The sequence below is a fragment of the Eucyclogobius newberryi genome, unplaced genomic scaffold, assembly GCF_026437365.1.
Source record: "Eucyclogobius newberryi isolate DKJ021-1_F unplaced genomic scaffold, fEucNew1.0.hap1 SCAF_8, whole genome shotgun sequence".
NCBI classification, from domain to species: Eukaryota; Metazoa; Chordata; class Actinopteri; order Gobiiformes; family Gobiidae; genus Eucyclogobius; species Eucyclogobius newberryi.
Window position 1 is genome coordinate 10,434,615 of NW_027316500.1, and position 13,716 is coordinate 10,448,330.

Below are 13,716 nucleotides of genomic sequence, written 5' to 3' on the forward strand. Positions count from 1 at the left end.
AAACAATTTAATTCAAATGTTTTATTTTAGGAAAATAAACCATCACATTAGGTTCTTGTATAAAAAATATCTGGGCCAAACTTTAGCTGTTACAAGCTGTTTTAATCAGTTTTCCACCAAGTCTTTGCGGCTCAACCAATCACATCTCTTATAGTCCGCGGCAAATTTATGCAATGGTTCTTTTTGGCTGAGGTGCATGTACACAGCGCATACTGCATAGCAAGAGACGCAAGCTTTTTGATTGGATGCCAGGTTCCAGTCTTAACTGGTCATACTGTGTTGTTGTGTATGTTTTTGTAGCGCTGCAGTGGCGTGTGTTGGCGCTTTTTATGAGAAAATGGGCCGAATGCTCGGGAGCTCCTTTCCCGATACAATCAACAATCTTTTAAAGGCTTTAAAGAGTGCAGAGGTATGATTTGTCCAAAAATGTTTACTTATATTTTAATCATTTTTATTTTTTACTTTAAAAGTTTCTCTTTCTTTCACGTTAGTCTCAGGGCAGAGGGGAGATCCTTCTCAGTTTGCAGAAGGTGTTGTGTGGACTTGGAGGTGCAGCAGCCTCATGTCACAGAGATATCTACAAAAACGCCCGTTCCCTTCTAACAGACAGGTCTATGGCCGTCCGCTGTGCCATAGCAAAGGTAACTCCACTTTGAACGAGCTACCGGTATGAACCCTTCATGACCAACAAGTTCATTCGAATATCATTGATAATCCTGTCTAAGATTAAAAAATCATTAACCCTTGTATGTCTGTGCCAGGCAGTGTGGAAAGATGCACAGCCTCTTAATCACCTCACAAACTCTTGTAACACCTTCATAGTACAGGCTTCTGCTTACAAGCTAGGATGTTTGGACTCAAAATTCTCATGACCTTAGTTGTTACTCAAAATCAAATCAAATGAACTTAAGTGAATTGTTTCTCCCCTTGTTGTCTGCTTAGTGCTTGTTGGAGCTACAGAATGAGGCAGTGTTTATGTGGACCACAGAGCTGGAGAGTTTAGCCACATTGTGTTTCAAAGCCCTGGAGGGATCCAACTATGGAGTCCGGGTCTCTGTAGCTAAACTCCTGGGAACAGTTATGGCCACAGCTCTGATGCCCAAACAAGCAGCAGGTAATGTTTATTATCTGGTTCTATGTATTTATTGTGCTTTTACCTATTACTCTCATTGATGGTTTTAATTTAAACCTTTCTGCCCTAGTCATGCGTCAAAATGTGAAGCGGGCCACTCTGGATGAAGTGCTTGAGCTCATGTCCACTGGCTTTTTGCGAGGAGGTTCTGGCTTTCTGAAAAGTGGTGGAGAGATGCTAAAGGGGGCCTCGGTTAGCCGGGAAGTGAGAGTTGGCGTCACACAAGTGAGTGTGTACTGCTCATAACAAAAAAATAATGAAGGTTTTGGTCAGTGTTAAGTCAAACTTTTTTTTTTTTTTTATTGCACATTGAAAAAAAATGACCAAAGGTTAAACAACATAAATCACCATGACTGATGACCTTTACCAAAGGTCAAAAGATGCTTGCTTAGTTTAACCCATAAGTTACAAAGACTATTCATTCTCTTCAGAGGAATTAGTAGCACCACATTCGACTTATTATTATTAAATCATCATTTAATCTGACACATAACTAGCACACGCAAATTAGTTTTTTGTAATTTTACCAATTGATACTACTATTAACCTGGTAGTATATGTAGTTATGTTCAGATGAAGGTGCTACTTCCTATTGTAAGTTTAATAAAAAAAAAATGTAATCTTAAACTTCTTTAGTCATCAATGTGTTGTTAAGTATATATGAATGTAGTAATTGCTTTTTCACAGGCTTACGTTGTCTTTGTCACTACGCTGGGCGGTCAATGGCTGGAACGAAACTTTGCCACGTTCCTGTCCCATGTTTTGGACCTGGTCTCTCATCCTCGCGCCACACAAACTCACGTAGAGGCTGTGTACTCGCGCCGCTGTGTGTCCTTCATGCTGCGGGCCACTCTGGGAGGCCTGCTCGGAGAAAAAGCCCAAATCGCAGCAGGCAAAGAAATATGCCAAGCCATCAGCAAACAGATGAGGGCTGTGGGTAAGGAGGATGGGGGGGAAATGTCACGGTTCAGAGCATTACAGAGTAAGTATTCATCCATTATCATCATTTACATTTTAAAATCAACCTTCTTCCAAATTGCATGGTGTGCGCTTCTTCTGGCTTTGGGCTTCTGCGGCAGCGTGCTGTGTGGAGGGGCTTTTTCTGATTTCAACTTTCTCCCTTTTAATTTAACTTCCAGTATCATCCGTTGCCAATATTTGACACATAATAGTGGCTATGTAAGACTGCAGTGTATAGATCCATTAATGCACACCTAGTTTGTCTAGACAAACTTGAATAAACTTAACCAGCTTCATAAAGGCAATCCAAAATGCATGTGTCATTAACAATTTGCATAGAAGAAAACTATATCTTCAATAAATTGCGTACTCTTTTGAAGCTACCAGCATTTCATGTCACATGATAATTTACACTCACATGCAAAATGGTGAATCTTACTCTGATTTGTTTTGAAGCCATGGCAAACTTGTTAGATCAGTTTATTTTAGTTAAATTGTTAAATTTGATTAACTTTAAAACAGATGTACAAAAGGAGTTTGTATAATAGCTAATGGTAGCTATAGTTAATCTATTTCTTAACTGTTCCTTATTTTTCTACAAAATCTCTCATTCGGAGCACTGGAAATATTTGTTTGACGACCTCTAACTCTTGTGATTAGTCATGCTTATATTTCTGGGAGCTCTGTAGCTAAATGTTTGGAATCAGATGAAAACTCACAGCAGTAAGAGACTAATGTGGCTTGTTGTCAAAAAAATAAAGATGCGTTATTAAGTTTTGATTGAGAAAAATGTATTTCAGTGACAAAACGTGTATTTCAGACTTTGTTCAGACCACCTTGTCTGTTACTGCTGTAGGTGTCAAAATAAATTCAAAATGAATCTTTAAAACGTTGTTGCTTGTTTTGTTGTTTCTAACTAACATTCCCTGTTGAATTCTGCCTGGTGTTTTTGCAGAGGCAGTCGTGAATGATCTGACTGGAGAGAACAAAGCCGGGGCAGCCGATGTCTCTGCCAGTCAACACGTGATGGTGTGTGCCCTGAAGGAACTGGGCAGCCTGGTCCAGAGCCTGAGCGCGACGGCCTCACCGCTCATACAAGACCCCTCTATCGGTACGACACCTCTGAGTGCATTTAAAGAGAGGATAACCCTGATTTATGTTGCTTATTGAATATTATTTAGTAGAAATTGTAGATTTAAAAATGAACACAATTGTAATAGCTGTTTTTTAAGAAAGGCAAAAATAGACTATCGACCATATTGTCTATGATTAAAACCTCAAATAGACAGAAACATCTAGTGTAAGCTCCCAAACATGGGTATAAAGTGATATTTCTGCCCTTTTGTGGTTCATTTTATCGTCTGTTTACATTTTGTGCGATACTTAAATCTCAACTTAGGCATATACAGTACTGACACATTGACACATCATCTGAAAAATCATCATCAAAAAAGAGAGATACATTCTTGTCAAAATTGCCAACCCCCATTATAAGTTTAGTCCTTTGTAATTATATTTGTAAAGCACTTTTAATTACTTTCCTTGCCTAGCTACATGTAAAGTCTGAATTACTAATAGGATAAATGGGAGGTTAAAAGTCACATCAATCAATCACTGAGTGTACTAAAGTTACTAGTTTTATAGGAAAAACTAAGCGAAACAAATAGAGGTCGAAATATACATAATATTGTGAATGTTTGAAGATTTGCCAAATTTGAATGTCGAATATATCATTTATAGTACAAAATGCTACAAAAAGAGTGATTCATTTTGATTGAAACAATATTTACAGTATGTTTGCTAAAAATGACTCAAATTAAACGTCTCCAAGTATCTTAATGCAGAATTTAATAACTCTGGTGTTAGAGCTCCCCATGCAGCTCTCTTGTGAAAATACATTATTTTTATATAAAAAAAAAAAACGTAAGACGGCATAATCTCATACAAAAACATTTCACAAATATAAAATAAAAAGAGCCAGGGTTTCTCAGCCGTGTTGTCTTCAGGTCGATGTCGGCAAATGCTGCATGGCTGGTTTTCGGGGGAGCGACGACTGATACTTTAAACGCCTGAAAAATACACGTTTAACCATCACAGGGACTTACTGCATTATGTTAATGTATTTTGAAAATGGTGGATATTCAAATAGGATGGAACTATATGAATGTTCTTTAGGCCTGCTGGAGACTGTGACATCAGTGCTGCTCCACCCCAGCATGGCGGCGCGCCTTGCTGCAGCGTGGTGTCTGCGCTGTGTGGCCGTGGCTCTGCCCTATCAGCTGACGCCTCTGCTGGACCGCTGTGCCGAGAGGATCAACAACCTGAAGAGCTCTCCTGAAGCTGTGAGCGGGTACAGCTTTGCCATGGCCGCTCTGCTCGGAGGAGTGCACCAGTGTCCATTAGGCATCCCCCACTCCAAGGGAAAGGTGTGTACTCCCCAAACATGGTGCACAAGTCCTGTTTTGTATTTTGTATTTATTAACAGACTATGTCAGGATTAGCTAAGAGGTTGTTGCCTAGTGTACAGAGAGTACCCTGAAAAAGTGCAACAAATTAAACATACGGTAACAATAAGATATAGTATTAAAAGTTAAAGACAAGAAGTGGAAAAATTTGTCATGTAAGACAGCAAAAACTCCCACCATCCCCCTTTTCAAACCAGGCAGTTTCTTTGTATGTATGATAGCTGGAGATATGTGTTGTAAAGTGTGTCATAGGCAGGTTATAAATAAATAAATAAACAGTACAGTACAGTGAGATCCAAGCAACAGAGGCAGTGTGCTCTAGCATAGACAAATGGCACAAGCATAAGCAAATTATTTAAAACATAAAGGTTATTTATCAGCCCGCTCTGTTAATGGCAGTAAAATAATCGAGTAGAATATTGACAATTGAAAAACGGATACATTAAAAGGCGTACAGAGAGACACATGCAGGGTGTTAACAGAAGATGGCAGCAGCAGGAATTTAATGCAAACAGATCTGATTTGTTTGGAGTCAAAGCTTTAGTTGAGACCAGAATGAACTGTACGCTAATATTTCCCTGGTTGTTGTTGGTATTCTGGTCCATTCTTTGGAAACTAATGGAAAAGGCTGAATGGGATGTTTCAGTCTCCCCAAAATGCGTCTCTTATGACACAACTGGAGCTAGATCTCATGCTGACAAAGTCACTTAGGTGAGGGACTATGCAAAGTCTTACAAACCAGGCAGATATCCATGAATCCGATTAGATTCTCTCATCTTAAAGTATTGTGATTGTAAATGAGGTGCTGCAATGATGGAAGTGGCGCGGCTTCTTCTCTAGAACTTTAAGTGTTTGGTGACTGTAGAGGTGTGAGTGTGGTATGATTGTCAGGTGGGAGAAAATGTAAATGTTGCAGCTTGGGTGGACATGGAATTTCGGATGAATCTGGCATTTGATAGATTGAATTAAGGTAAGGTTAAGGTAAAACAGTTGTAAAATCCCATGATTACTGTATCAAATGATTTTCATCAGATAAACCAAATCCTAACATTCGCACAAATCATCTGATTGTGAATTTGTGGAGAGAATTTGATTGATACCAGAAAATAAAGCTAAACAACATATTTGTAGCTATAATAAAATGAAAACTATAATTCTCATAATACTCGTATATTGTATATCTAAATACTTTCCAAATTGTTTTTGCCAATTTCTTGCAATAAGTAACACTTTGACTTTGGTATTTACTTGTCGGATATTATCTGTCATGTGTTTCCAGTTGGTGGTGAGCATAGCAGAGGACCTGCTGCGCTCTGCGGCTCAGAACAGTCGTCTGTCGCTGCAGCGCACTCAGGCAGGATGGCTGCTGCTCGGAGCGCTCATGACCCTCGGTACGTTTGGAGACATTTTTATTCTTGTGTCTTTTTCCAAAGTGCGTTTACATTCGCACAAATAACTGTTTTGATTGGGTTTTTTAAGTATCCTGGTTTTGTCGGTGTAATCCCTCATTCGTCCAGGCGTGTTCCATTGTAGAAAAAGCTTCAGTTGTAGTCATCTGGACTCAGTTAGAAACATTTTTAGACTTTTCGACTCTCATCCAAGAGTCATTGTCAATAAGAGAGGGAGGGGGAGAGAGGGGAGAGAGGGAAGAGAGGGGAGAGAGGAGAGAGAGAGAGAGGAGAGAGAGAGAGAGAGAGAGAGAGAGAGAGAGAGAGTGAGAGAGAGAGAGAGTGAGAGAGAGAGAGAGAGAGAGAGAGAGAGAGAGAGAGAGAGAGAGAGAGAGAGAGAGGAGAGAGAGAGAGAGAGAGAGGAGAGAGAGAGAGAGAGAGAGAGAGAGAGAGAGAGAGAGAGAGAGAGAGAGAGAGAGAGAGAGAGAGAGAGAGAGAGAGAGAGAGAAGAGAGTGAGAGAGAGAGAGAGAGAGAGAGTGAGAGTGAGAGAGAGTGAGAGTGAGAGTGAGAGTGAGAGTGAGAGTGAGAGTGAGAAGTGAGAGTGAGAGTGAGAGTGAGAGTGAGAGTGAGAGTGAGAGTGAGAGTGAGAGTGAGAGTGAGAGGTGAGACACACTACGTCACGGGTTGGGCGGGGGAGCCAGATCGCTCTTCGCAAGGGTGGGGACGAATATAAACCAAGCCGTTTGCAACAAACACATTTGCCAGGAAATTCCCCAAAAGGACTCAAACTTCTACCAGGCCTTTTTATTTGTATTATTTTATCTTCATAAATAATTTAAGTTAAACTCAACATCTTTTAATATGCTTTATACCCTCATGATGTGATTTGAATGTATCTTGTCCCTGCGAACTAAAAACGTGTCCCAAAATCCATATGTTAGCAAAGTTGTTAACATGTTGAGCTCTTTGCCATCTCTGTGCTGTTGTTGCCATCGTTACCACTCTAGATATCCAGAATAATCAGATGCTGCATGTCAACATAAACAGGGACATGAGTATCCTGGTTTCTCTGAGCGCATGTAGATGGCATGTCCAGAATACTGCAGTAAACCGGGATACTGCTCATACCCGGTGTATTTGTGCACATGTAAACACACACACTATGACCAAATAACAGGTTTAATTGGATAGAGGCCCCTCATTGCCGCCTGCGCTGCGGGTATAACTAGCTCAGGTGACGATGAAAGCTCCGGTTGACATGGCGTCTTCCTGTATTCTGTAGTAGTTTGGTGAAATATTTGGCTTATTTTTTACTTATTTTACATTTCGTTTCCTGACATTTTCGTAACACTCTCCACTGATCTGCGCTCATAAACACTGTGAGAACTGATTCATTAAATTGTGCAGATTTAAGCGTATCAGTCTATGTCTTAAAAACCAAGCTGCCCATTATAATTTGTCGGAGTGCGTTTGGTCAAATAGACCTTGTGATTAATTTGCGTTAACGATGAAATGAGTCAGTTCATGTTGTTCTTCTGTATCTACCTCTGTATCTACCTGCGTTGCACCAATGAAATTTCCCCATGTGGGACAATAAAGGAATATCTTATCTTATATAATTTATAGTTCACTTTGACAGCCCTATTTTATATGCAGGCATTTACCATTTGAATTTACCATTGTATTTGCCAAATGTTTACATCCCTCTGGTGTTTGCTCAGGTCCGGCCCTTGTGCGCTATCACCTTCCCAAGATGCTGCTGCTGTGGAGAAACGTGTTCCCTCGCTCTCAGAAAGAACTGGAGGCTGAAAAGGCCAGAGGAGACGCCTTCACCTGGCAGGTCACTCTAGAGGGCCGCGCCGGAGCTTTGTGTGGTAAGAAGCTTTGTTATATCACAAGGGCTTCGCTTATATACAGTAATGTAATGTACATGTGTCTCAAACTCATTGTCCAGTGTCCAGTATTCTTATGTGGTAGCAAAGTTTATTCTTTTAAATGTATATAAATCACTGCACGCAAGGAGGGAGACGATGTCTTATGGTAATTCCAAAAAAGGAAAGTCTAAGGAAATATGTTATCCCTCCTCATTTTGTAAAGATTTGTCAATAAAATCTCAGGCCCTTTTTGCATTATCTAAATGTTTTCATTCCAGCAATGCGCAGTTTTGTGGCTCACTGCCCTGAGCTGCTGACAGAGGATGTGATTCGCCGGCTAATGACTCCCATTGAATGTGCAATGACCATGATGTCCCAGTGAGTGTGATCTATTTAACAGTGTTCAGTTCTTGTGTCTTTTCTCTTACACATACACACTTTTTGCATTATCAGCGTCCCTTCAATTATCAAGGTTCATGGCGCACATCTTAAAGCCAGTGCTGCAATGGTAAGGCTCAGATTGTACGACATCCTGGCTCTGCTGCCGCCTAAAACATATGAAGGTAAGAGGTTTATGTTTGAATATAATGATTGTAATATAACAAAACGTGATGGAAACTTTTTATTTCACAGATACATTTCAGTAACATAACAAAGTTCACATGGAAGGGAAATAGTATAACATACAATCAAAAGCACACATGCAACAAATATTAGAATATAATAATATAGTGTATTCCAGTAAAAGGACTACAAAATAACATTAGAATTAAACATGTATTATTTTGCATTTGCCTGTATATATTTTACGAACAATATTGGCAACAGAGTTTCAAAAGTCTCCCTGATCATGTGAGCATTTACAGTTTTTTTAAATGTTTTTGTGACTAAAACACACGCTTGGTAACGGTGCATTGGTAGGAAAGCAGAAAGAACTAGATGGAAATAGATAAAAGTCTTGGTGCAGAATAAGATGTCATTATGGTGTATTTTCCTTTGTTTCTCTTCCGTATGTAGGCAGCTTCAACGCTCTGCTCCGGGAGCTGGTGGCTGAGTTCACACTGACTGACAATTCGGCGAACACCACCACCTCGCTGCTGCGCTCGCTCTGTCACTATGACGACAGCGTGCTCATGGGCTCGTGGCTGCAAGAGACCGACCACAAGTCTATAGAGGACCAGGTACGAACTGCATCAGGAGGATGATGGAATAATGTAGGGGACATTTGAGTTGAAGGATACTTTGTAACAGGGAAGAAAGGCAAACTAATACAAGAAGTAATTCCTTTATCCACACATTTTAACAGGCCCAAGCAGTGCTGGCTGAAATATGATCTTGTGGACGTAGGCGTTCACTTAAAAATGTATGATTATAATTACATGAACATGAAAACGCTAATGGATTTCACTTTGGATCTTTACAAATTGCCATCACAGGGGTTCATATGAAACTAATTAAAAACACACAACTGAAAATGATAACAGTACTAAATATATTACTATATTTAGTAATACATATAGTATAAATTAATAAATATAGTAATAGTAGGTTTTAGATTTTAGCAATCTGTAATTTTGGCCACGGTTATAATTTGATTATTCCACTGCACTGACTGTGGCTCATGCGTGCGATCTCCAGCTGCAGCCCAACAGTGCGTCGGGCAGTGGAGCTCTGGAGCACGACCCCTCCTCCATCTACCTGCGGGTCCCGGTCGGTGAGGCCATCCCAGGTCCTCTGCCCCTGGGCGTCTCTGTCATCGATGCTTCAGTCGCTCTGTTCGGTGTGGTTTTCCCCCATGTGTCTTTCAAACACAGGTGAGTGAAAAGAAATGGTTGAAAATTAAGTACCGAAATGATACACTGAAACATTTTGTAATTAAGTACAATGTAACGCACTGTGTAACAATCTACAATAACACGTAATCCACGCCCTCACTCATCTAAAACCTTCTTTAAGCCAACATTTATGTGATCAAATCATTTCAGGTTGTTACTCGGTGCCTTACAATGTACTTAATGAGATTGGTATAATGCATCAAGAGTACTACAAGTCGTATTTGACCAAGGTAGCTGCCAACACAATCAGCATGGTACAGGATGTCACAAAATATTACAATGTAAAAACAAAAAAAACACTTTCTCAGTTACAACACTTGAAATGAATAGTAGTTTTTGTATAGCTATATGTATAACTATCTGGCTGACTGTATCTATTCCTACTAAGAATAAAAGAGAAATAAAAGAAAAAATAAATAATAATGGATATGATTTGTGCCTTAGGCTGCAAATGCTGGATCACTTTGCAGAGTGCATTAAGCAAGCTAAAGGAGTGCGACAACAGGCGGTTCAACTCAACATCTTTACTGCTGTCCTCAGTGCTCTTAAGGTGCTTAAATTACTCCCACATTCTTAATATTATCGCTTACTCGGCACTTACTGCTTTAATGCATTATTTGTTTGGTCTAATTTAAGGGCTTGGCTGAGAACAAGAGCACCCTGGGCCCAGAGGAGGTTCGTAAATCAGCCTTGGCTCTTGTCATGGGGGCTTTGGACAATCCTAACCCGATCCTGCGCTGTGCGGCTGGGGAGGCCCTGGGCAGGATGGCTCAGGTGGTCGGAGAGGCAACATTCATCGCTAGAATGGCACAGACCAGTTTTGACAAGTATGTATTGTGCACTAAAAACTACTGTCTATTGATATTTATAAGTTCAAAGCCTATTAAAACTTGCAAACAGGCAGGTATTTTGTAATAGTGATAATTTAAAAAGTAATGTTATTTATGGTAATTTTTAACACAATATTAGTTTTATACAAACATGTTCATAAACCCACAGACAATCGCCTGGAGATTTTTATTAAAATAACCCTATTATAATACATTAGATGTTTTTTATTTCAGATTGTTGTTCTCATTTACATTCTGTTTTTCCAGGCTCAAATCAGCCCGAGATGTTGTATCTAGGACGGGACACTCGCTGGCTCTGGGCTGTCTGCATCGATATGTCGGAGGAATTGGTTCAGGCCAGCACTTAAAGACCAGTGTCAGCATCCTCCTGGCTCTGGCCCAGGACGGCTCTTCTCACGAGGTTCAGGTGAGGTGAATTTAGGCCGCTTTTAAGATCCTGCGATGTTCAGCAAAAACTGCACTACATTCTGCACACCTAGCGTTTTGCATGTCGAGATTTACTTACTGTACATAAAAACATGCGATTTGAAATAATGCACAGTAGGCGAATCCTTCAGATAGATTCAAGATTTAGTGGAGAGTTCCCTGGTTGTAATAAACTGGACATTAATCTTAACTTCAAAATATGTTCCTTTTTTTAAAGATAACATATGCCTTTCTAATTAAAATGATGTATGTTTTTGCCAGACTTGGGCGCTGCACTCTTTGGCCCTCATCGTAGACTCCAGTGGTCCCATGTACAGAGGCTACGTGGAGCCCACTCTGTCCCTCGTGCTCACGTTGCTGCTGACTGTGCCCCCGTCCCACACAGAGGTGCACCAGTGTTTGGGGCGCTGTCTGGGAGCCCTCATCACCACTGTGGGACCAGAGCTACAGGGTAACTGTTCAGAGATGGACAAACTTAGAAGAAGACATATGTAAAGCTGGTGTGGCACTACAACACTATAAGGATGTTTGGATGGGACTAAAACTGAACTAAATGTTAACTAACCATCTGAAACCAAGATCTAACCAGGGATTGAAATAGGACCAAACTAGGGCCTAAAAAACAAGGACTGATGCAGGACAGAGCCACTAATAACCCAGGACTGGATCAGAACATGTCTAGAACTGAAACAGGCTGGAACCTGGGATACCCCTGGTCTGGACCAGGACAAAAACGGGGCTAAACCAGGATTGGACCTGGACTTGGCCACTACCAAAACCAAACGGACTGAGCCAGGAGAGAACTAGGACAAATTTCTGTTTTGGTGTAATTGCACACATATCACATGATCAATGTTCAGTTCTCATACCTTTTACTTTTGGTTAGAGGCAGTAAAATCAGTAGGCTCCTACACTGCCTGTCCAAAAACAGACTGGATTCAACTGGATTCAACTAAGCAAATAGGTCCTCTCCTACTTTTTACTGCATGGTTGATTGTCTTTCAGCTGCTTTTCAACTGATGCAGTGTCTTCTCATTTCTGAAATGATCATGAGGAACGACAAATCCTGTGGTCGTGAATAAGACGTCTATGTTTGAGAGAAAACATCTAAGGAGAAGCAGAAACTAATCTACTACAGATCTGAACCCCATAGATAATCTTTTTGATGAGCTGGAGGGAGCTTTGAAGTGGTCACACTCTCCCATTATTGATACAAGATCTTGATGAAAATATAATGCAACACTGGAATTAAATACATTTTTTGACATTACAGAAACTGATTGAAACGAGCAAATGTGCGCTGTAATTAAAGCAAAAGGTGTTCCAACGAAATATTACGGCGTGTCATGTGACATTTCTGTGGTGACTTTCTTTTTGGACTGGCAGTGTATCTTCACACTATCTATTCTTTATTTCCATCTCTTTTTAAGGCAATGGTGCCACTATCTCGACCATCCGCTCGTCGTGTCTGGTGGGTTGTGCCATAATGCAGGATCACTCAGACTCTCTGGTTCAGGCGGCTGCCATCTCCTGTCTACAGCAGCTTCATATGTTTGCTCCACGGCACGTCAATCTCTCCAGCCTGGTGCCCTGTCTGTGTGTAAGTCGTAGCTCTATGTAACATGCAATACATACTGTCACAATTCATGTATTTTAGTGTTAAATTTACATTACAGCAAGATAACATTTTTAAGTGTTAAGGAGCTCAACAGTGACTACTTGGTTCCAAAAGTAACTTTCTCAGTATTTTTTCCAATTAATGATTAAGGCTATTGAGAATATTGAACATGTCTTGACCAAATTATGACCAAGTTATTTAGTGATCATAATGTTACCCTGGATTTCTGTATATTTTAATCACACTTGTAACTGACAAGCTTAGACTTCATATTAGTCTATGCTAATAATATAATATAACTTTACTAATCACAATCATCAGACCCTTGGTCCAACCACCTGTGATTACTTTAGCCACTTTCAACTCCAATTGAACAGAATGAACAAAGATAAAACATTTTGTGTACCATAATGAATCATGTTGGTTAAATTTGTTTGTAGGTGCACCTGTGCAGCTCTCACCTGCTCCTCCGCCGTGCTGCTGTGGCCTGCCTCCGACAGCTCGCCCAGAGAGAGGCGGCTGAGGTCTGTGAATACGCCATGAGCCTCGCCAAGAAGAAGGGAGACAACACAAACATCAGTCAGTAGAAAGGACTTGTACTGTATAATTAGTTTCTTTCTCTACTAAATACTGAATATTACTTGAATTTACAATATTCAGCTGGATATCTGCTGTTTAGATGTATTTCTTTGACTGGTTTCAATGCACTTTTTCTTGCAAAATTAACTTTCCATGGAGTTCGTTTTCTCAACTTAAACCAAAGTTATGAATAAAAGAAGTTTTGACCTATGTAGATACTACATTTTGCAGTGTTGTTCAGTGTCCTTGTATTGGTAAAATTATACTTTGTCCCTGATATAGATCTGAACATCACAGAGACAGGCCTGGAGGGCGTTCTGTTCGGGATGCTCGACAGAGAGACCGACAGAAAACTGTGCGCCGACATTCACGACACTCTGGGACACATGCTCTCATCACTGGCTGTGGAAAAGCTCTCCCATTGGCTCAAACTCTGTAAAGATGTTCTCGCAGCCACTACAGGTACAACCACAACATTTAAGATAATACTTTTAATTTGAGAGAGAGAGTGTGTGCATTGCAGAATTTCCTAGACCATCCCTACTCACTATCCCTATGCTCACTAGGGATTGTCTGATTATAGATAT

The 13,716-nt window shown here is 40.3% G+C and overlaps 1 protein-coding gene across 2 annotated transcripts in view; it reads left to right on the top strand.

Annotated features, from left to right (window-relative positions):
* heatr5b (HEAT repeat containing 5B) overlaps window positions 1-13,716 on the top strand; it is a 30,858-nt gene that overhangs the window by 1,721 nt on the left and 15,421 nt on the right. The window contains exons 4-23 of one of the 2 annotated variants that reach the window (XM_072437332.1): window positions 301-409; window positions 492-641; window positions 943-1,114; window positions 1,203-1,357; window positions 1,820-2,114; window positions 3,048-3,203; window positions 4,268-4,518; window positions 5,837-5,948; window positions 7,668-7,820; window positions 8,099-8,198; window positions 8,274-8,383; window positions 8,838-9,001; window positions 9,459-9,634; window positions 10,100-10,205; window positions 10,292-10,482; window positions 10,753-10,912; window positions 11,194-11,383; window positions 12,363-12,532; window positions 12,991-13,129; window positions 13,412-13,591. In XM_072437332.1, coding sequence (XP_072293433.1) covers window positions 301-409; window positions 492-641; window positions 943-1,114; window positions 1,203-1,357; window positions 1,820-2,114; window positions 3,048-3,203; window positions 4,268-4,518; window positions 5,837-5,948; window positions 7,668-7,820; window positions 8,099-8,198; window positions 8,274-8,383; window positions 8,838-9,001; window positions 9,459-9,634; window positions 10,100-10,205; window positions 10,292-10,482; window positions 10,753-10,912; window positions 11,194-11,383; window positions 12,363-12,532; window positions 12,991-13,129; window positions 13,412-13,591 — 3,239 coding nt within the window. The remainder of the gene's footprint in view (window positions 1-300; window positions 410-491; window positions 642-942; window positions 1,115-1,202; window positions 1,358-1,819; window positions 2,115-3,047; window positions 3,204-4,267; window positions 4,519-5,836; window positions 5,949-7,667; window positions 7,821-8,098; window positions 8,199-8,273; window positions 8,384-8,837; window positions 9,002-9,458; window positions 9,635-10,099; window positions 10,206-10,291; window positions 10,483-10,752; window positions 10,913-11,193; window positions 11,384-12,362; window positions 12,533-12,990; window positions 13,130-13,411; window positions 13,592-13,716) is intronic. The other variant, XM_072437333.1, reaches the window with a different exon arrangement.